Below are 25054 nucleotides of genomic sequence, written 5' to 3'. Positions count from 1 at the left end.
ATATGTCTATAGGACTTTTTTTCTTAGTTTTTTACTCCTCTACACGCTCCCGAAGTTTTGCCATTTAATTTGGAAACACCCTGTATATAATCCAAACATATATTTTATTTTTGGAGGTAGAAAAAAAAGCAAACAATAATAAAAATAGATGTCTCCGATAAACTATTATTACTAATAATTATAATATTTAATATAAACATTATATTTATTGTTTCAATTTTTATATCTTTAAAGAAAAAAAATACCGACGTACTATTACTATATTTCACATATTATTAATATACAAATAATAAATAATTATACGCGCTATTTTAATTGTTATTGAATAATGGATAATGTATAAATTTGACAAAAAAAAGTGTAGACTAACTTTTAGTGAAAAAAAATTCCGGTACCGGGAATCGAACCCGAGCCTCCTGGGTGAAAGCCAGGTTTCTTAGCCACTAGACCATACCGGATTATGTTGGATGTTTGTACAAACTTGATACTAATACATTCGTACTAAACATATAATAAAAATTATATAATAAATATTTCATTATATAAATTGTTTTTAATAATATCGAAGAAAATTATTTTCCTGATTATAAAAATTTAATGAAAAATTGATTTTTTGTAAAAATCTAATGAAAAATTGGTTTTTTCATTTTTCGTATTTTTTTATATAAAAAAATTCTCTTAATTTTAATTCTCGTAATATTTATTGTTGAAAATACATGTAAAATATGACTGTCATATATTATTGACCTTGCTACTCGTTTCTCTTTCATATTTCCTACTTGGGACTTACACGGATCTTTTCTGCTTTCGAGAGTATAAAGCCGAAGATGATCCGTCCACAAATCCTGGAGGCTTTTCAGAAAATATTGGTCGAGTTCGTCATGAGCTTTCACTACATGTGACATAGCTTAACATGTTTCGAATACGAAACATTGCATGAAACTTCATCTCGTGACAGTACCATCTCGTAACTCAAAAGGAGAAAAAGAATCAAAAATAAAATTTGTGAATGCAACAAAAAAATACGGAAATCAATAACAAAAACAAAGTAAGAGTGATAAGAGTCGACATAGAAGACGATGCATATTTACCTTAATAAATAAATTTAATTTTAACGACAATTATACATAAAATTGCAAAGGTAAAAACAACTCTGTCACGATGAAGTTTGTCATTATTTTTTATCTTTACGACTTTATGTAACCGTCGTTAAAGTTATAAATACGCATCGTCTTCTACGCCGACTTCTATATTGTCCATTTTATTTTTATTATATTTTTTTGAATTTTGGAAGTCCTTTAACAGTTTAATTTTAAATTCTTGCAATGGATCAGATTGTGTTGCAAATGAAAAATTTATTGATAATTATCTATGTTTCTTAACAGAGTTTCTTAACGGAATTTTATATCACTATACTGTTATCAATTGAAACAGAGAATAGGATTTTAATCTCAATATTTGTTATTATTGAAATCTCAATATTTGTTATTATCGAAATCTCAATATTTGTTATTATTGAAATTATAACAAATTCCAGAATTTCTGAATAGTAGATACCAAATTTTGCAACACTCGTTATCGATAAAATAATATTATCCGTGGTATATGATTTCATAAAAATATTGCTATTTACATTTTCAATCCCTGTGACAGCGATAAAATATCCCACATGGAAAAAATCCATATCTTTGACGGAAACAACAAAATGTTACACAAAAACATTTTCGCTATAAATACATTGATGTCTTCATTTCGTCGCCAACAATATTTATTACAAATAATACACGCATGATTATGTCAGTCTTCTTTTTATTCATATTTAAGATGAAGGGTCGAAGGGTCGAAGCGAGATACAATGTCATGATCTGACGAGGCAATTCTCTTACGTTATCTTCTTCTATATTCGATTTATTTCATACATCGACAGCCGTCGAAAAAAATGTCTTCTGTATGACAAGATGCGCTATAAAAATTGTATCCATCCACCTCATCTATCCGCTGGCGCCAAAAATCCTCGGCGATCGAGTTACGTGATTGATGATGCATTAAGGACTTAGGCAAACCCTTTTTTCCTCCTAAGAAAGAAAAACAACGAAGGCTCATTTATCCAATTAAGCCATTGGTTCTACCTTCCATTATTCGTATCGTATAATTTGCATTACGTAATCAATTGTCGTAGCATTTGTTTGCTACAATAATACAAAGCGGATATATATAAATTTTTCTAATAAAATAGAATATGCAATTACATAAATTAAAATATGCAATAGAATACATAATATGCAATTCGACGTCTCGACAGCGAACATTAATCACGAGCATCTATTGTATGCTTCATCATTACGCTTAATTATATATCTTATCTATCACGCAATTAATAATACGTATACCAATTTATTGATTATCGTGCGAACAGTTGGGAACTGCATGACTGCATTTTGTGTATGACCGTATGTTTATTTTGCAAATAAATCACGAAATACGTAAATTCCATTCAATTCCATTTCTAGCTCTTTTGTCACGCAGCCACTTTTATTATGCCCAGTGGGAAGCCCACGCCCCGGCAACCATATTATAATACCATTTCATAATAGCACGATCAGAGAAACCGCAATGCGCTCGTTAACTAAATTCATTAATATCTCGCGTCGATGTTTTTTTCCCCGTACTGGAAAAATTTACAATGCATCTGGCGCCGTATACGCGTCATATACCATATCGCCGCTCTCTGCCGATTCACGTTCCCTGTGGCGATGAGTAAATTTATCATTTGCGCGAGATTAACACACTTTTGAGATGTACATCACTGCGAAAATTACGTTGCTGCGAGCGAAATGAGGATAGCTCAACTTAGCGCGACGCGAGACAAACATTTCTCGTGATATAAAATAATCTTTAGAAGATATGAGACAGAATTGTGCAAGGAGAAAGCTCGCGATTTGTTCATCTAAACTTAAATGTCTTAATTTAAATGTGAAATTTGTTCGTCTATGTTTAAATACATCGGGTACAGCGGAGAAACTGCAAACGGAATCCGAAATGGAATATTACGGACGATGCATTCCAGAAGGATCGATGATATCAAATCTGGATAAAGGACAAAGGCCAAGAGGTCGGTGGATCTATTAAACTGTGGGTAGCACGACGATTACGACGCTTTCTAAGCAAGTCAAACATCGGACAAGGCGTCAACGTTAAATATTCAATAATCACAAACCATGTCGAGAGAGGGGCATCAAAGAGAAACTGCTAATCGCGTAATCGACGACGCTGTCGCAGAATTAATCGCATCATCGAGCAAAGCCACTGTTACGGCAATTAGTTTATCCGTAAAGTTACCCTTGTAGATTAAACAACTTTCCTACATAGATACTGAACACATACACACACAAACACACACACGAACACATGCACAACACACACACACACACACACACACACACACACACACACACACACACACACACACACACACACACACACACACACACACACACACACACTGCGGTATTATTTTTAATGAGATATATCTATAACAGAATCATTCTCGAATTACTTTCTCATTGCTCCTGCAGGAAATCTGGGAATGTATATATTCATCTCGAATCTGCTGTACTGTAATCCGGTAACATGTTATGAGGCAATAATAATAAGTAACTTTATTAATGTATAATTAGAAAAGAAATTATACAATAATGGAGTAAACCGTAAAATAAGAAGAGAGATGCTCCATTAAAAGATGAGACATCAGCAACATTGTTGCGTACACTGAGAAAAATGATGTCTGGTTGAAAATGATAACCAAAAGATTTTGATTACAACTATCAGAATTTCAGTTATCTCAGCTAGAAAGTTCAGTTATCTCTAGTAAATTTAACCAGAAATCATCCATTTTCAATTAGAATTCCAATTAATCCAACGAGACATTTTTCTCATGTGTAAGAATCTGAAAACCCAGAGAGAGAGAGAGAGAGAGAGAGAGAAACTTTTTTTCAGCTAGCTCTTGAAAATCCGCACGATCTCAAGAAGTATCTTTCTTAAAAGTTTTTGAATGATTCAAAGAGAATGCACATTGAAATCTTTGCTGTCTAATGTCAAAGCGCAAAAAAAACCGTTTAGAATATCTCAAAAATATCACCATGGCTTGATACATTTCTTTTTGATAAGAACCACTTAAATTTAACATGATTGATATTTCTACTTGATTGTAAAAGTATTGAGAAACATCGTAACATTATATTAATATCGATGATATCCGGGGGATAAAGATTTGTGAAACAGTAAATTACAAAGGTCAATATAAGTTTGTACTTTTTGCTTAACAATGCTGGTATCGAACTTAACTAATGGAGGCAGTGAAGTATGGATAGTAAAGCTAAGTAACGGCGATATATCTTCGGTATCGAAATATCCATCAGTGTCCCCTTCTCTTGGCATCGCACGAGATTAAACGCGTCAAGCCGCGCTCAACGTTGCACCAGACTCTCATTCTTGACTAACATACGCGCGGCTTAACAGGCGTGTTTACAATGTCGGCAATTCGGACCCTCCAGTTTCTCCCCCTGATATAGCCGTGAGGTATCCTGCACGCGATTGCGATGCCGCATAGCATGACTCACGAGCGCCGTATAATAAGCGGTGCATCGTCGGCACCGCAGGGCCCCACTATCCCAAATGCCAAGAATTAGTCCTTGCGTTTAACTCTGAAAACTGAAACTTCATCTTGTTCGTTGATTTTCAACATACCACGCGAATGCGAGATTTCTCCAAAATCTCACAAATTCTCTCAAAAATCTTGCAAGCTGAGATTACTGGATGTAGTGTGATAAAATATTTAGAATATCATGAAAGAGATAGCGATAAAGATAGATAGAGGGGTGGGAGAGGGGGAAAAATATTTTATAAATCATAATTATTATTACGATTTATAAAATATTACTAATATTATTAATATCAGAATAATATTATTTCTATCAAAATGTTAATCTCATGACATCATCAATATTATAAATATCACATCAACTATTATCAATATTATAAATTTGATTCAATAATTAAAACGTTTTAAAGCAAAGAATTACAATAATATTATTATTAACAACTTTAACATTTTCCAATTCTGTGTAAAAATATATAATTTTCAGTATGCACCTCAAAAATCATCCACGCGAGATAATTCAACTGCACGCCCTCGAAATAAACCCGCGTTGGAGCCGCCGCGGCAGCGGAAGCTCGGAATTATCGCGTAAATCCGCAGAGCTGTGAAAGTTTTAAATGCAAGGTGTGGTTTCACTATTGTCGAGAATCATTCCCGTCGCGTAATCGCCTTCACAGCGTCTGCCTTCAACTGACTGACAGCAAGAAACACCCTTGTCATTGCAACCCTTTAAAGCAGTGCTCTATCCATTCGCGATATATCTTGTAGAAGAGAACCCCAGAATACCAGCGGTGGTTCCTTTAGCTACACGTTACGGAAAATCTACAAGAGCTTTATAATAATGTTGGCAACACATAATGCCTTTGGCGAGAAGTCGACGCACAACAAATGGGGTCGCCAGTAAATCCGTGCGTTCACCGCGTGTCTTTGAAATATCTTCATCCACGTTAATACAGAACTCGGTGAAAAGCGGTAGCGTCGTTGCTCTAAATGTTTTCAACTGTCTGTCAAAAGCACACGTTTAAATCTCGTTTATCTCGAAAACCATCCCATTATCCTTTTTTACTCGTTGCGGTAATTTACTACAAATCGAAATTTCAATTGTAACTTGTAATCGATTTTTAATTAGTCGGGTGTGAAAGCTGCGCAAGCCAATTCGCTATTCTTTTAATAAGAATTATTGTCGTGCGACCAATAATATAAAAAGAAATTAAACCGTAAAAGATTTATGAGAAGGTACTTATAAGTTCAAAACGACTAATGTAGATAAAATAATAAATTGAAAGAAAAAATTTAGAGAAATATCAATGATAAATGTTAAATGATTGATGTTAAATTATAGAAAAATTTGCTTAATAAGATGTGAAAAAAATATAAATAAAGATTTAATATGTTTCTCATTTTCCGATTAACGCTTTCCATTATATGTACAATTGTCGATCTTTCAGTAGTTAAAATTTTTATTAAAATTTTAAATAATTTTAGTATTAATCGCAGAATGCATAAAACTGCATTCATAACAGTAAAGAAGAAACATACGTGTTGAGTTTGCTCGTGAACATTTGCAGAGATAAATTCACCAAGTGCTTACAGGATCAAAGGACTGCAACGTAAAAAGAACCGGTAGATTAAAATGGAACAAAAATATGGATTCATGGTAATCGCGAGATATGAAGTTGACTCAGTTCTCGTATTGATCTATAGATATCTGTAAAAGTTATATAGATCTCTACAGATCTACACTTGTATTTACTACCCAGTTGAAAAAAAAAAAATCTGTCTAAAAGAAGTTGGAGTATTGATCTCCTACCTTTATCCGAAACGAGACGACCTAAACGAATGAAAATCGTCAAAATTTGAATCGCTATGACAGACAGAATAAGTTATTTCAAAATGATGAGAGATATCAAGCAATATTGAAATCATTCATCGCATAGAACTTAAGAGATGAAGGGCGAGAATCATAATAATCTCGACATATGAAATTCTCTCCATTCTATCATTATCTATCCACAAAGGAACGCACCCTCTAACTTTTGGCGCTTACACTTGCTTGCTTGTAGGACCTTTTAAACGGTCCTTTGCAAATTAAAAGCAGACAGTAACTTCAAGAGAAATATTATGATTATTTTGAGAAATAATACTCAGGCAAAATGTTCTATACTCATTAAGCAATTACAAACGACCGCAATGTTCAACTTTAATAATATAATATATATTCTTTAACAATTGTAAATCCCTACAAAAAATTTCGAACGAAAAGAAAAACGAAATAATTTATAATTTTAAATATCTTTATATACTTATTATATATAATACTTGGGAAATTCAAATAGAATTCAATAAAAATTTTCTTATTTATTTCCTATCAGAAAAATTAATAAAAAAATCACTTTTTGTTTTTCATCACTTACAACTTTAACAGCTTAAATTATTCATACAGCTTGAATTGTGTCAAATGGAATAAAATATCATTTTTTGTTTTGCATATCACTTATAACTTCAACAGTTATAAATTATTCATCCAACTTGGATTGTGTTAAACGAAACGCATCAGATTGCTACTTACTGTATATTCATATTTCTTATGGTCTCTTAGTACCTTTGTCTTTATGTTTCAGAAATCACTGATTGTTAATCAGATCCTAATATTCGAAATAATCGACATTTTCGATCGTTAAACGAAGCATTCACTGATTTATTTATTTAAACATTAGCAACAAATGTTATATAATAATTTATTAGATTTAAATAAATATTTAGAACATTAATTAAATTAATTCTTAATAAAATTAAAAAATTTCTCTCTTTATTAGCTGCTGTAAAATTTATCGAACACTTATTTCAATTTTTAATCAAAGTTTTCTTAATTTTTTTTTTTTCTTAATTCATTAATCTAGAATCTTTTCTTCAGAAAATGATATAATGATAAAAGTTAAGATTCATGTACCATAGTCAAATCAATAATGTCTATATAATATGTTAGTGAGAAATGTAAAGTACGTGAGCAGAAGATTAAGTGAAAGAGAAATTGTATTCGAATGGCACGCGCGTAAGAATTGTGACTCATTGTCAGACGATCGCTTTCAGCCACTTGTTCACGTAGATTTTTATTTCTGATTATTCGAGCGAATCAACCGGAGTTGACTTTATTTAACAATAGTATTGGATTACTGCGAAAATGTTAGAGCAAACTTCTTCATAATGATCCGACTTATTATTTCTTTATAGAAGAATTCTTTATAAAAGTATTATAATTTTGACTTTATAATTTTGACTTTATTACTGCGACATAAAGTTTCTTTTATCGTAAAATCGCCATCGTAAATTTTCCTGCCACGAATAAACAAGACTCTCACATAAATAAAAAACTATCTTGCATTATTACTACTTTCATTGCTTCCCACTGTCTGTTTGCCTGTAATCAGTTCATGTTACACGAAACTCTCTTAACAACGCCGTTAACACATTCCGCCGTATATTCTCTACTACTACAACGTACAATTTAGAATAATGACTTTATGAGGAGAGGTGGTACATTATATCACGATAATAGCATCATCGGTTCGCAACGTTCATAACTCGATCATCCGCGCGAACGCGATATTTCGTGATTCCTTCCTCCAAAACTCATTTTGACGCGCGTGGGAAATACCTGCTCGTCTTCCATGTTCTCTCCGCCACCCTTCGACAGTTAGCGACTTCCATCTCGATCATTAATTAACGTTTCACCACCGCTGCAGCTAGAATTGCTGCGGTGTACTTCGAACGTCTTTCGCGTTAACGACCTTTCTAACTCCTCTTTCGTAATTTGTCGGTACTTACGTAGTGAATATTCACTGCGGATCATATTCTACAGTTTGATGAATTATTCAACATCCCAGTTATATCCGGGATGTAAGGAAAGTGAAATGTATTTTGACACAAGAAACTTTAGTTTTCAACATTAATACAAATGTTACATACTCTCCAAATTCTTTGGAATGAAATTTCACTCTAAAGAGTGAAAATTGAGCCAAGAGCGGCTCAATTTTCAATCTTTAAGAGTGAGATTTCGCTCTTCAGAGTGAGATTCACTCTAATGGATCAATTCTAAGCAGAATCTTAAGATTCGTAACGTGCTCTCGTAAAATTTGCACACACACAAGAACTTATGACTAATATTCTGATTTTATGCGTATCGTAAGACGTACGATTATTCATAAATATATACGATTTCTTGTAAGTTTTATTGCTAATAAGAAGCTGTCTGCAAAAATATTGTATACAGGTATAAGCACTTAAAAATTCTTACAAATCTTACAAAAATATGGTACGAGCCTTACGATTCTGCTTAGAATTTAAGCATAAAAGTGTTAGAGAGTAGCTTTGCGTGCCGCATTCTTAAATTTATTATCATAATTTGGGAAATTACAAAAATAGAAAAAGATTCTGATTATTACAGTAATCTTACAATTAGAACGTAATCTAAGTTTCTATAACGTTTTTAAATTTGCTATAATTGAGATTAGGATACACAGAAAGAACTGTTTTTTTTTTTGTTAAAGTATCTAAAAATTTAACTAGAAATAAATCTAAAAATAATTTTGTTAAATTATCTAGGACGCTCAAGCTGATTGCTAAAATATAAAAATTTCTCGCAGTATTGCTCATCATGCTTGAATTTTCTACATAATTATTTGATAAGCCAACAAAATTATTTTTAAATCCGTATCTAACTAAATTTTTAAATATTTCAGCATAATCATTTTTCCTACAATCTGCGATGAAAAAAGAAGAAAAGTGTTGTGATTTTAAAAAATCTTAGTTTCATTTTAGATAAAAAGTTCTGTGACTAGAGAGACTTGTGCCGTTTGGAAAATTTTGTCAATGGATTTACAGTCGTTTGTTCTTGATTCATTCATAAAGTATCGCATATGCTCAGCTCAGCAAATAGAATGGGAAGGCTGGTAACGTCGGGGAAAATGGGAGATGTATGTAAATGTACGCGGCATATTTTACAATGGTACGTCTCCCGGGCCAATTCTCCGGTTTCTCTCCAAGAAGCCGAGGGTCGATAGGGATTACGGGGATGAGCGACCTCAGCACACTCTTAAAGCGAGATATAGCCTCTAATGATCTGTCACCTTTGTAGCGTCATTTGCCGCCAGCAGACTCAGTTGAGGCAAAAGAGCCTCATGGCTAAATGTTTACCCTCTCCCTCCCCCGAATTTTCTGCATCGCACCTTTCGGGGCTGTCAATGGCGCCATGCCTCATCCTTTTTTCGCTCCTTTTTCTCTGACGCTTCGCATTCAAGCGATAATTACATTGCCATATTACCGTTGGTGGCCGAATCGATTTGCGGCAGCGGTCGACTTGGACGCCAAGTAACTAATATACATAATTCAGTAACTACTAACACATTAACTCGCCTTCCGGATGTTCTCTGCAATGGTTTCCTGATGTTGTTTTCCACACATTCGTATAGGAAAATTCTTACTTTCCAGACATTCTTGAATAAACAACATTTTGTTTTGTTTGTTTCCTATGGGAAAAACGATTTTGCTGAAGTATTTAAAAATTTAGCTAGATACAAATTTAAAAATAATTTTGTTTGGAGGATCAAAATAATTATATAAGATGCTGAAACTGATTGCTGATATATAGAACTTTTTGTCGCATTATCATCAACGCTTAGCGTTCTATATAATTATTTTGATGGTTCAACAAAATTATTTGCAAATTTGTGTCTCTCTAGCTAAATTTTTTAATGAAACTGTTCTTTTCGTATAGGAAAAACCTTAGTTTTTTTTTTCGTTTGACGATTGCGATGATTGTTACAATCGAAGTAAAGATACGACTCATTTCTACACACGTCTGTGCTTAATATCATTTTATTAATATCTTTGATATCTTTTTCTTATACCAATTTGAGAAAAAATCTCTATGATTTAAATCATATATTTATTATTTTCGGTTACATTACCTACTGGAGCTGAAATGTATAATTTACTTTTATGTATCGATGTATCAATTTATTAGTTTATACAGTATAACTGCGCATTGTCGCTTACAATAAACTGTTATTAACACTATTTTAATTTAATTTTGTAATTTCATTTTCAAGAGTTTGTTTGTTTACTTATGTTTTATTTTAATATTATTGTCTTTTATCAGTATTATTTCATAAAATTTAGTGTAGTAAAACTTAATTGAAGTGTAAAATTTAATTCAGGAGAAAACAATTTTTTTAACGTAAATTTATTAAATTTAATTTATATGATACTTTTTATAAAACTATATACTTATTATTAGTAACATTTATTGAAGAATTCATTAACAATTTTACACGAAATATAAGTAACATATTGATCGGTGTAAATTTTTCATTGCGAAAGTGCTCCAAAAGATGTAACCGATGTATCACGTGTCATGTCACTGTGCCTTCTACCTTCTATCCCTTTTTTCGGGATTCAAGGTTCTACCTATTTCACCCACAAAACAGAGAATTGCCATTAAAGGTACAGAAGCTCGTAAATCGATGTGCATTTGTAGGATTGATAACATAGCTAATGCAACTGGAGTTAAGTCTTACAAAACTTTGTCCGACCAACCGATCCAATGAGTAGTTGCAAGTGAAAAACAATGTAACAAAACTCTCAAATTCGCAATGAAAAGTAAAAGTTGAGCATATCAGTTTTGTACTCCTCTCAAATAACTGAATATTAAAAAAGACCAATTTTGCGACAAATAGCGTCACTTTTCTGCCTTGTTATTCAATGCGTATATAGGCCACAATCGATACGTTTGTCACAATGAGATGTGCATCTCTGTGTAAATTGTCGCGCCTATTGTAGCGAAAAGTTATACGAATAGCAGGAAGTCGTGGAATTTCAGTTATTTCCACGTTCTCTCTTATAAAATGAAATTCCAGTCATGTAAAAACCGACACTTTAGTATTATCGTCGCGCGTTAGTCTTGCATGTTTGAATCTCGCATGTGACGTTTTGCACGGTGATTTCTCGATATCCCGCGGTCGACCTAAATTTTAATAATGCAGTTACAACCAGTAGCGGTTATGAAAATATGCCATCATAAAGGCTCGTATTTTGCTTTGAAAGCAATATTATAATTTTGTATTTAAAAGATACACGATGAAAAATGTCTCTACTATATGTATATAGTCTTAAAAAAAGTTTTAAGTTCGTTTCACACTATTTTAGCATCGATACTTTAGTTTAAAAAAACAAGATTATAGGTACGTTATTTATGTGTGTAATAGATTATAATCAGAGTTTGATATCTACTAAAATAAAAAATGCAATTTTAAAACTATAAATTAAAACTTTAAAGCATACAAATTTTTGATTATGTTAATAACAGATGCTAATATCTAGCTTTCGCGACAAGCCACGCTGCAAGAAAGAGCCAGGTGGAACATCTCTCTTCCGCACTCTCAAGTGGAAAGAGACACGTCAGTATCAGACCTCCTTTTTAAAATGCTCAATAACGTCGGTCCTGATCCGCAGGGGACTCGTATCGTAAATCGTTGACCGCAAAGGCAAATTGAGACATTTTCCGCGGTTTTTACATTTTTTCTTTCGGAAGAGATGTATCTAAAGCTCGAAGCTTTCTCCGTTCACGAGATTTTTCTGTAGATCTGCTAGAATTAAATAAATATGCTTCGAAGTACCGTTAGTAAATTTTTAGAACGCATCACGCATAATATTTTACAGACAGTCCGTAAAATGTTATTACTCGCCGATAATATTTTACTCATGTTATTTCGGCTGTTGATTTTCGCAGCTCATGAAAAATCTTCCTTCGCTCGTGCGAAATTTCCTCATTTTACAATACGATTTTTTCCCGCCAAAACGATCTTTCACCAAATTACTCAAGAGATACAAGAGACTCTAAATAGCGTAAGAGAGGAGGGGGAGAAAGGGATAAAGGAGGATTGTAAAGGATAGATTTCAAACGGTCAGTGTTTATGGGACAGACAGAAACGGAGGGCTCTACTATCCATCAATGTCGAGACACGCACATATATATATATATATATCCATACGTGTAACAAGGATAGATCCTCATCCTCTATATTGCCCACATACGTATGCATGCCTACGTTACGCCCACGCGAACGGGACACCGTCCTGGAATCCGCCAACGCGGTTGGGAAATAGGTGAACATTGCGGTGCTTCATGAATCTCTAAAACAATCTTCGGGCGCTCCCGATATAGGGTGTCGGCAGAAGTCCGAGATAATAAATATCATCAGTTCTTGGGAAACCTACTTTCCGGAATTACAACCAAGCATCTATCTAATTCAACAAAGTGAATATGCCTTTGTTCCGCCGGGCATTGTACAATTCCTCGAGACAAATAAAAAAAATTATTTGAAACATAAAAAGAGTGATCTAAAATTATTTATAATATATAACCAAATTTAATTTCATTCATATTAAATACAGTATCTTTTAAGATCGTAATGTAAAAATATACAATAAATCTGAAATAAAGACCTCAAACGGTCAAATATAATATATACTAAAAAAATACACTTTAGTCGCTTTCATTTTGGAACTCAGTTTTGAACGCTCGCCTTCAAGGCGATTCATTTCTTTAGAACAAGAGTGAAAAATCTTATAATGCTGCGTCTGTTATTCTTTCGTGTATGGTTTTCTTCTTACAAGAAATAACGTTCATCTATCGACAATGTCACGTAGATACTGCGAGTGAGCGACTTTAGTGGAATTTAATGTAACATGTATTTATTATTTTTATAATAAAAACATTAATTTAAATAAATATTTATTAAAATGCCATTCTTTAAATGAAATGATTCAGATTCACAATCAGTAGTTTAAAATTTCATTTAGTGTATTTCAATAAGTATTGTACTGAAACATTAAACTTGAATTAATTCAAGTAAACCTTTCAATAAGTAAAGTCATTTTCTAATTTTAATGCTTTAGTTTACTATAGTTAAATTAAGAAATCTTATATTATAACCTTATTTGTTTAAATTGCGTGAATTTTAATAAATATATTACTAAAATAAAAAATATTTTTTTCTCAGTGTAAAGAAAAGTATCATGAGTTCATAAAGATAAGTGGTTAGGCCAAAGGATAAATATCGGCAATCAAATCGTTATATTGTTATCTCGTCTGTCTCATATCTCGTGCTAATATATCGAGAAAAATATCTCTTATTAGGAAAAGTGTTAATGTGTAACTTGAAATGTCATTTCCATTTAGAAATTAGTACCTATAAGATTTAAAGGTACTGTGCGATATATGCTTAAGAGTGTGGGATTCAGAAGAAGTCAGTTCTTGGAAATTCTATTTTCTAGAATTACAAACAACTATCTGTTTACTTCGACAAAGCGAATGTCTCTTTCTTCCGTCAACATTGCAATTCTCCGAAAGATCAAAAGAGTTACTTCAAACATAATAGAAGCGATTTAAAATTATTTATAGTATATCACTGAATTTAATCTCCGGAATTATAATTAATGTAAGTCTATGTCTTATTTTCAAATTAGATTTATAAATTTTTGCAAAGAGTGGTACGCGTACACAGTAAAAAAAAATTGTGTATTTGTGTTGAAAACGGTCCACTCACGTTTGTGTTAACAGTTTGTGTTGAATTTTTTAACATATTCGAGTGTTAACATAATGTGATTATGTTATTTAAAGATTTTTTATGAAATTGATATTCAATGTTTCTTTGTGTTAAAATGACACAATTTATGAGTAAGTGAACAAGTAACATAAAAATAATGTGTTTTAAAACGTAAATTCTAAGACAAATGAATGAAATATGTATTAATTTAACACATCATAAATGTTGATCTTCTGAAAAAAAAATATGTTCCCACGGTATGTTTACAAATTGTCGATGTTATCTTTCTTTGTATTTATTCTCTTACATAATATTTGTATTACCTTCTAACATATTCATCTTGTGTAAAATTAACTAAAAAATTTCAGTGGACCGTTTGGGCGATTTATGTTAAATTCAACACATTTTTTCCAACTGTGTAGTCTAAGATGAAAGGAACTTCAAGCCAGAACTAAATATCTTAACAGATTACCTATTTAATACAGTCTTCTTTTTATTTTTTATTTATAGCAAACTAAGAAAAATGCTGGATTTACTCACTTAGATAGTTAAATCGACTAAAATCTTGAAGAAAAAAAAATATATATACGTTTACGGACATTTTCATTTTTTGAAGAAAGATTTGAAGGGATATCCCGGGCCATTATCCATAACCCATTGCCTGAACGAAGATCGATGGAAGACAGACACAATGCAATGTAACGCGGGATCTGCTTTGACCTTTCGCAGCGTAGAGGAAACGCGAGAGATATGATGGGATATAGAAAGAGCGACCTAATGTTTGAAGTTTGAAGAATACGCATGGATCATCAATCATATATGAAAACCTCGTGAACACATTTACGGTTGTATGGACTCACGAAAGTTCACTTCATATTAGTAAAGCAGTTGCAATAATTTGCCGACAGTAATTAATGTTATGCGTTAATAGCACTTGGAAGACTCACTTGCGTCTTCGATATACTTCAGTAAACAAGGAGAAATGTAAAGTTATGCGTTCAATATATCATTGCTTATTAGTAAATTCTAATAATGTTTGTTATTAATTTACCAAAGCTGAAATATTATTAATTTTTAATATTTACATATAAGAATATATAAAAAACTGTTACATAAAACAGTATTATTTTAAGATATGATAACAAACAATAAAAAGATCTACTTAAAAATAGATTAATGATACATATTTATTCCACACAGTTGGAAAAAAATGTGTTGAATTTAACATAAATCGCATGTCCCAAACGATCCACTCAAATTTTTGAGTTAATTTTACACAAGATGAATATGTTAGAAGGTAACACAAATATTATGTAAGAGAATAAATACAAAGAAAGATAACATCGACAATTTGTAAACATACCGTGGAAATATTTTTTTTGTTTTCCCCCCAGAAGATCAACATTTATGATATGTTAAATTAATACATATTTTATTCATTTGTCTTAGAATTTATGTTTTAAAACACATTATTTTTATGTTACTTGTTCACTTACTCATAAATTGTGTCATTTTGACACTAAGAAACATTAAATATCAATTTAAAAAAAAATCTTTAAATAACATAATCACATGTTAAATTAACACTCGAATATGTTAAAAAATTCAACACAAACTGTTAACACAAACGTGAGTGGATCGTTTCCAACACAAATACACAAATTTTTTTACTGTTTACGTTTTTCTCTTTTTTCGTGGAATTTTTATACAGTTTTATAAATCTCACGAACAATAAACTTTTTTTTATTTCAAGAAAATTTTGTCTGACCAAAAAAAACATTCGACAAATAGCAAGTTTGTATTTTGTTGCACGTGCTACATATCTACAGCAAGTAGATTACCGTGATGTACATTAGTTTCGGGGATTCTTGCATCCCATAGAGCAGGAAATCGTGCCTTCGTCGGCGGTCGGATTGCGACATCTAGACAAGTCCGATCGTTTACAAAGATTGACTACTGTTGCAACATAGGGTGAAATAACATTCGACGCGATAACAAAAACGGACAGTGATAGATGACGCAAACGCCCGACGCTGTACAGTTTATCCAGTGTATTTCTTCCCGCCGACGAAATGCAAATGGTATCGATAATTAACGTGTTCATTATGCAAATTGATATTTTCAAAAACAACCAAACTGAACTCGCGACAACTGATCGCGACCAATCAGATTCCACTTGCATTCGAATTTTGTCTGAAAAGCATATTCGTATGTGTGTAATGTCTTCTTTTACGTAATTCTATTTTAAATGCATCCCCCTATAGGCATGTGTGGATTGAAGTGACGTGGAAATGTTGCGCTAACGATCAGCGGACGTGACTGCGCGAGTCTGTCTCATCTCTCTCCATCTAGAGATTATTCGAGATTTGTCAAGGGAACACGTCGATCTGTTCAGATCCATCTAATTTCCTTAGAGCTTAAGTCTTCGTAGAACGGAAATAGTTTATCGCTTGGAGCGTCCCGTCCGATGCGTCTCTGCTTTCTAATTTACACGGAAACCTGTCCGATCGTTCGCGGAGATTGACTACTGGCGAAATTAGAAATCGCCTCCCGTATCGCTGAACGAAAAACTTTTAATAAAAAGCCTTATAGACAGCAATATGAAAAGGTCACATCAGTGTTACATAATAACTTGTGTCAATTTTTAAAACATTTTATACAGATATATAAACCTTTTAATTAAAACAGAGTGCGAAAATGATTCAAGCGTCGAATCTGCACGCACATTAATTCAAGTTAATCGAGCACGCTCAGTATTAAACGTTTAGTGTATCGATTCTGGCAGTCTTCACTAATTTCCTTGGTGCCTTTACAGAGACACGGCAGAAGGGGAAGAATTTGTCGGTCGGAGCGCTTACGTAAATTACCAGGGAGTACTCGCGGGAGAATATTCTCCGTGTCAAGGCGCTTTAGCCCACCATTAGGCTGTTAATGTCCGTGACACGCGCAGAATTAGCACCCCAATGGCGAATTATGCAGGATTTATAACGGAAGTGTTATAATGGATGGTTAGGCTAGACTGTTTGCTATTACAGAATAACGTTTCCATGAAAAATGTGACGTTATAAAGACACTAGAATGAAATAATACTAATATTTTTACAAAATACTTACATAATACACAACTGTAAAATAATATATTTAAAAGTTGTACTAATTACACGTTTAATCCTTCTGTTAATGCCTAATTTTTCATCTTTTCACTACTGTGTTTTACAAGGATCCCACTAAAACTGTAAAAGCGAAAACAAGACAAAGTTTATGCAAAACTATTCTTTGTTGTTCAAAAAGTGGAGCGTTTTAAAGCATCATAACAAAATTCGCACAAAAATATAACAATTTTTACTGTCTAAAATATATAGGTACCCCACGTATCCATTCAGACGGAAGAATTCATACAGAAATTGCTGCAAAACTTGATTTCCATCATTTTGCACAAATGTTAGAGAAATCAACGAATGACCTATCTAGTCCGATATTGGAGCAATTGGAGGCGCAGATCGACACGATCGATGAAAACATGATTACGAGATTACAGGAGAAGGAGAGGTCGAATTCATTCGCGGTTTCCTCAATCTTTCCCTCCCTCGATGTGATTTCCTTTCAATTATGTTTCGAGCGCTTAGCATAATTATTTAGAATAGGATTTCAGAAAAATAGCTAGAAAAGATAGCGAACGTTGAAAGCATGCAACACCTGTAAAAAAATGATAATAAATGATTCGAATTGATGAGGGCGCGTGATCGCAGTAAATAAACCGAGTAATTTCCGAAAAATCCCCTTGTCGAATGAAAGTCCTCACGTGCGCACCTGCGACCAACTTCCGTCCGCTTGTCAGCCATTCTACAAGCTATAACTATTTAGTCAAAGAATTAATTATAATCCTAATCTCACTTCGTAAATAGTTTGGCACGTGTATAATCGATTGTTTCTAGCGACAAGTCGTAATTACGAGGGTCGTCTGAAAAGTTTTGAGCCTAACATAGAAACAAGTAATTTTTCGGTCAAATTCAATTTTATTTTTCCACATAGTCTCCTTTTAAGTAGATACATTTTTTTCAGCGATGCTCCCACCCCTTTAATCCATTCAAATAATACTGAGCGTCTTGCTTTGCAAAATAGGCGTCTACGGATGCGATGACCTCGTTCGATGAAAATTTCTGTCCTCCGAGCCAAACTTTGAGCCTAGGAAACAGAAAAAAGTCTCTGGGGGTTAGATCTGGTGAATACGGTGGATGGTCAATTAATTCGAACCGCAATTCGTGAATTTTTATCATGGCGACTGCTGATATTCGATTTTTTCCATTTTTACAAAAACATTGACATTGACTGGCACAAATGACTGTCAAACAACAACTAAGCGCCGAAAGTAGCTACAATTTTCGCAGGTATCTTTCAAAGTATGTACGATTATAGTACCAAAATTGTTTTGACGAGTAATGCCATCTTCATGTTGAGGCTCAAAACTTTTCAGACGACCTATGTATATAACACAAAGTCATGTCAGTGAATCAAGGCGTACCAGATTGACGTGCTCTAAAGAAGAAAAATGTTTCTATAATTAGATTACATATATACCTCATATGATTAAAACAGATGAAGAGAATTTTTTTACTAAAAGCTACCATTGCATAAAATCTGACAGTCTTTGTTTTTTTATGCCGTATCATTTAGAGATTTTTTCATACAGAATTAGTTTTCATATTTTTAAAAGCAGCTTTTAAATAATAAAAATGAATATATATTCACAATTTTATATTCAAACGTAATTAATGCTTTTTTGAAAGAATTTATTAAATAAAACTACATTAGAATAATAATTTTAATTGGGTACATTAACTGTGTACAAATTATTTATAATTACCAAAGTAGATATGATAAATCACGCTAATTTAGATGAAATAATTTTTTAGCGGTCTTTTTAAGTTTAAAAATATTTTTGTCAACTATTTACTGCGTTATACGAAGTAGAAGTAAATTAGTGATTCTGACGACAACCTTACATTTTCCATTAATATTTGTTTTAGATGGAGGTGTAGTGGGTGGTTCGAGAGCAGGACCAGTGGTGACTCCACATACACTGGAACTGACACTACGTGGTAGGGTTTTGCTGCAGCTCGCACCGCCGGAAACTGCTCGAGCGTACCTGCCACCAGAGTATCGACCCGGCCGCGTATATTCGGACACGGATTCGGAAAAAGTACGTCATATTCAGCATAGTACTTAATGACGCGCCATTAATCCAATAACGAATTGCACTCCGTCACTTGAAAGCCTTTAAAATGGGTACCATATGTTTGGTACACACCTGCTTCTCTATTACGTAATTGCAACTTACAGTATGTTGACATTTTTAACGGAGTATTTCAAGATTAATTTCCTTTGCAGCTTCCACAAATTCTTTCTCTTTTTGATCGATCTACACTGAAAAAAAAGATTGGCTGCTGCAGCAAATTACATGGTAAAATATGGCATAGCATTTTTAATTGGTTGTATCAGTCAATTTTTGGTTGTGTTAGCCTATCGAAATCCTATACTAACATTGCGGATAGGTTAACGCAACCAAAAATTGACTGATACAACCAATTAAAAATGCTATGCCATATTTTACCATCTAATTTGCTGCAGCAGCCAATCTTTTTTTCAGTGTATTTACGAAACTTATTATTGCCCTTTACGAAATATTTGAACGAGTTTTCGAATGTTCAATCACATAATGCGATATTATGCTGGCAAGAGTAAACATTCGAAACAGAGTCGAATAATTGCGCGTCGTGAAACACATGTGGATCAAGAAACGGAGTAATAAATAAAATACGTTTATTAGGAACATTTCCATTTCTCCAATCACTCAATTACATATACGCGTGTACAAATTATAGTAGTATTTATGGAAGGGCGAGACCGATGGCATAATTAAAAGAGTATCATGCATGGAGAATTATTAACGCGTCCTATTAAAATCCTTTCAGCGTGAAGAGGATTAAGCCGCCGTAGCCGTCCTTTGACGGCTCGACTTTTTATTTGCTCGACTTCCGCGTTTCAGTGCAGGGTGAATTTTTAACGAATCCACCGTCGCTTCGCGCTAACCGTTCGAAGAACTCGAAGAACGAAGGGAGATGCAACAGAGGCTGAAGCCGGTTTTTGTATACCTTTAGCAAAATCCTAGCGCCCTTTCTATGGTCTCTCTCGCATTTTTTTCCTGCACGTCTGTCGGATTTTCTCTCTCCTCCACCCTCCCAGTGACGCGGATCCCTTTCGCTCCCCTTTAGCAACATCCTATCTTGACGGCCGGACGGAGTCCCGTTGTTTCAACTGTGCGCACAGACCGGTATTTATCTCCTGCAGATTAAAGGAAGAACAAACGACGCGTACGATAAATAAACTTTGGCATATCGTTCTTTTATATCATCAATTCCGAAGCCTCTATCTTACTCTCGCTCCTAACGAAGAGATAAGACCTCGTGGAAAGCACGTAATCTTGATTATCCTGCTGCATTTCACATTTGTATCGCTCGTTAAACACGCAAAGAGACGTGTTTATACATTATTTATGCGAAAAACGTAACTATTGAAATAGAAATAAAACTCGTGATGTTTATGATGGTAAATATAATGTTTATACAGGATTATATGACGGAAGTAAATAAAACCAATGAGGAAAGAACAAAAGATAGGAAATATGCTTTTTTACGATTCAATATTTTATAGTTTGAAATATCCGTCATGAAAAATCGTGAAAAACTTAGATAGCTTCCATTTTATAAACACACCAGCTTGTACATTTATCGATGTCCAAAAAGAAATAGCATGATAGTTTATTGACGGAAGTTATGATGTGAACAAAATCAAAACCGAAGAGAAGCAATTCAACATACTGAAAGAATTGTTAACTTTCGCGTTTTATATTTTATTACTCTAAAACTAAAATCCATTCGAAAGTACACTGTAAAAAATTTTTGTGTAAAATTACAACTATTATAATGGGTAATTTTGAGACCCACTATAATAGTTGTAAACGTCCACGCATTTGTAAATTTGCAATATGCAAATAAAAATAATTTTTTGGTTTGTAATTAAGCAGATTGTGGAAGTACAATTACAATGTGTATATGTAGTTATAGGAACGGTAATATGACAATACATTTTGCATTATATAGGGTCCGCCAAAAGTCCCGGGCCGGCTGAATATTTCGGAAAATATGCATTTTTAAGAAAAATGTTTCAGACAAAAATTATAGGGTTTAAAAAAATCTATTCACTGATCACATCCGCTTGACCTTGGGTGGCGCCCCAAGGTCAGGTCAAGGTCAAATTAATTTTTTTAAATGGAACACCCTATTTTTGATGCCAGAATCTAATAGCTGGTATCAAGAGCTTTCCAAAACACTATAATAAAGTTATTTTTTATTAAGTACTTTTCGAGTTATAAGGCTTGAAAGTACCGGTATTAGCATTACGCAAGGTGTCCGATCGACGGCTAAAACCTCTTGAATGTTATATGTTATTCAGGATCATGTCCTGAATAACATTTGTCAAGATCAAAATCATTGGAGGTTGTACCTCTTATTTTCATTTTTACGTAAAAATGAATTCTTAGTGCAAAAATTATACATTTACAGGCCTTATAACTCGAAAAATACTTAATAAAAAATAACTTCAATATAGCGTTTTGGAAAGCTCTTGGCACTAGTTAGATTCTGGCACTTATTAGATTCTGGCATCAAAAATAGGGTATTCCATTTAAAAAAATTAATTTGACCTTGCCCTGACCTTGGTGGCGCCACCCAAGGTCAAGCGGATGTGATCAGTGAATAGATCTTTTTAAACCCTACAACTTTTGTTTGAAACATTTTTCTCAAAAATGCATATTTTCCGAAATATTCAACCGGCCCGAGACTTTTGGCGGATCCTGTATATTATTTAATAGCAATAGGTACGCAAAAAATTACTGTTATATTACGTAATATTACTAAAATTTGGATAATTAGAGAAAATATTCAAAATATTCTGCTATTTACGTAATTTTCCATATAAAATACAATATATTTACATAATATAAGCAAATTTACATAATTTTTGTGGAATTACATAATTTCTATAAAATTGCATGATTTTTTATATATTTACAGGACTAATCATGTAATTTTTCTCTATTATATGTAATTTTCATCTATTATATGTGTAAATTCACGGAATTTTTTTACAATGTAGAAGCAAGAAAATATTCTAGAACAATTAATATTTCTCCTTCCATGCGAAATTACGCTACGGACCAATATTAATTATCTCGAAAACGCGATATCGATTAAATGCAAAATACGAAGTTCTTTCAATAAAACTCGTTAGAATATAATATTTCAATCTGTTTTCTCTCTGTCACGTAAACCAGCACCAAGATGCAATATTCAGTTTCAATCAAATAAAGTACTGATGCATTTCCATCAACGATACTTTAAAACGTATCAAAAAATAAATTTCGATCTGTAACAACAGGATTTTAACGAAGAAAGAAAATTGAGAAGCTTCACTGCACACAGCAAAAAGTATGATAATTTTTACTGCTACGCCAGAAATAATGATCACTTTATTAATAATTTAGAGACAACCGTTTTGTTCGTGACAATCATAATGAGAAAGTACGAAAGAATCGTTTTTTTACAATCTATTTTTAATATAATATGAAAAAATGTAACAGTGATTCATTAATTTTCCTGTAATCTATTTCAATTCTACGATTTTAAATTATGCATTTGAAATCATGAACTTGAAAAAGATCGATATTTTATAGTTTACACTGCAATATAAAATAATAAAAAAACTTAGAATCATAATTAAAGACAATTGTATTACACAATTTAATTGCATGGAATTAAACATATATATTCTCACGTTTTGTGTAACTTTTTATCTTCCACAAAGCACTAACATGCATGAAGTGCCAAAAAAATATTTCAATCAAAATTTGTCGAAGAATTAACTTCTAAAAATATTTTTCACTTGAGTTATACTTTTGATCTGAAACATCCTAAATTCATCACTGATAACAGAATTCTATGCACCTTGATTCGCGTCACGATTCTACTTTTCCGGAAAGCATGAAACTCCCACCGGTGATAGCTGCAGCATCATGGTACACAACGACGATTACCTGGGCGACATAAAGCCAGCACGAAAAAGCACTCGACTTTCCGGCGATTGTCGCTCTTACATTTTTCACCGCGTGACACAATGCACAAGCGAGCTGTTAAAATGATCTCTGTGACACGGTGAGAGTAGCACAGGTGCTATAACTTTATGTGCAACATCGTTACTTTCCTTCCGTGTAAATAAATGAGAAAGCCACAAAGTCAATGTAGAAATTCGTAAAAGGATTCATAAAGATCTTGCTTTTCTGATGTTTAATTATAAATGCTGACAAATAACCTTGCGCTGCTAAATAGAATAAAATACATTGGCAAAAAGTAATTAAAAAACCGAGAGAAAAATGTCACGTGTTAAGGAATTATTTATATCGATTTCACTATTTATTATTCTTTTCAAGCATCCAATGGAAGGTATCGAATAATATCGATGCTTATTTTTCAAACATCGAAGATATGAAGTTTGCATAGATATTTTCTAGTACTATCGATGAAAGTATTGGACAACATTGTTTATTCAACAAATAAAAATGTTGATAACTAATACTTTCTCGAATCTACAAAATCCTTCTAAATACATTTAGATGCGTACGTGTATACGTGTTCTCCCGCGGAAATAAGAAAAATCCGATTATTGCATCCGCTTTAGATAGAAACAGACTCGGCTTTCGAGATTGATGTACTTTCGAGATTGATATACTTCAACATACACAATTTACGTGATATAAAAGTTGTTTTCTGAGAGTGTTGTATCTCTCCTTCAAATAATATCACTTTTTTATTTATCAGTCTAATGCTAAACATCACATAGAATGAGAAACATTTCAAAATTTATCGTGAGTTTAATAGAAATAATATTTATTTTTATACGCCTAACTAATCATTCTTTTTATTATAAATTAAATGATATAATCTTTCGTACACGCATAATAATAAAATGTATTTTAAAATTTATAGCAAGTTTAAAATTTAGTAGGAATATGTCTGAGTATTTAACGTTGTTAATTATACAGGATGTCCCAGATTTACCGTAACATCAGGTATACAGGGTGTTTCCAAATTAAATGGCAAAACTTCGGGAGCGTGTAGAGGAGTAAAAAACTAAGAAAAAAAGTCCTATAGACATATGCTCGTTTTTGCTCCGTTTCAGAGAAATCGAAAAAAAATGTTTACATTTCTTGCCATATCTAGCACCGACATATTTGATTACATTTTCCACTTTCTGTTATGAATTTGTCAGTCGCTCTTTGAAAGCCTTTAACAGTAGATGAATTTTGTCTTTTGCAATATGCCGCGTACGTATTCTAATAGTGAATATGCTGATATGGTTTTTGTATACGGTTTCTGCAACGGTAATGCTTTAAAGGCGGTGCGAGAATATGCACGACGATTTCCAAACAGAAGAGTGCCAAACCGAAGAGTGTTTATGTTGACATTTAATAGATTGCGAGAGACTGGAACATTTTCAATTCGACAAGAAAACAACCGATTTCAAGCAGCGTTACGAAGAGATTTGCAGGCAGGGAATCGTATTTTACAACATTTTGACAATCATCCTGAGACCAGCGTTCGGAATGCGTCGGCTGTATTGGGAGTGTCACCACAAACAATTTGGCGAACTGTAAAAGGAGATAATCGCTATCCCTACCA

At 33.0% G+C, this 25054-nt stretch overlaps 1 protein-coding gene and 1 non-coding gene across 2 annotated transcripts in view; one reads left to right on the top strand and one right to left on the bottom strand.

The window, feature by feature from the left end:
- LOC108720301 (uncharacterized) overlaps positions 1–25054 on the top strand; it is a 105631-nt gene that overhangs the window by 47732 nt on the left and 32845 nt on the right. Inside the window, 1 exon segment of the mRNA XM_018444219.1 lies at positions 19289–19461. Coding sequence (XP_018299721.1) covers positions 19289–19461 — 173 coding nt within the window.
- Positions 387–458, bottom strand: TRNAE-UUC (transfer RNA glutamic acid (anticodon UUC)). Its single transcript has one exon. It is a non-coding gene; the product is annotated as a tRNA-Glu (tRNA).

This window comes from Mycetomoellerius zeteki, unplaced genomic scaffold (assembly GCF_001594055.1).
Source record: "Mycetomoellerius zeteki isolate Tzet28-1 unplaced genomic scaffold, Tzet1.0 scaffold149, whole genome shotgun sequence".
Classification (NCBI taxonomy): domain Eukaryota; kingdom Metazoa; phylum Arthropoda; class Insecta; order Hymenoptera; family Formicidae; genus Mycetomoellerius; species Mycetomoellerius zeteki.
Note: the sequence above shows the minus strand (reverse complement) of the source record. Positions and strands in the feature narration are given on the sequence as shown.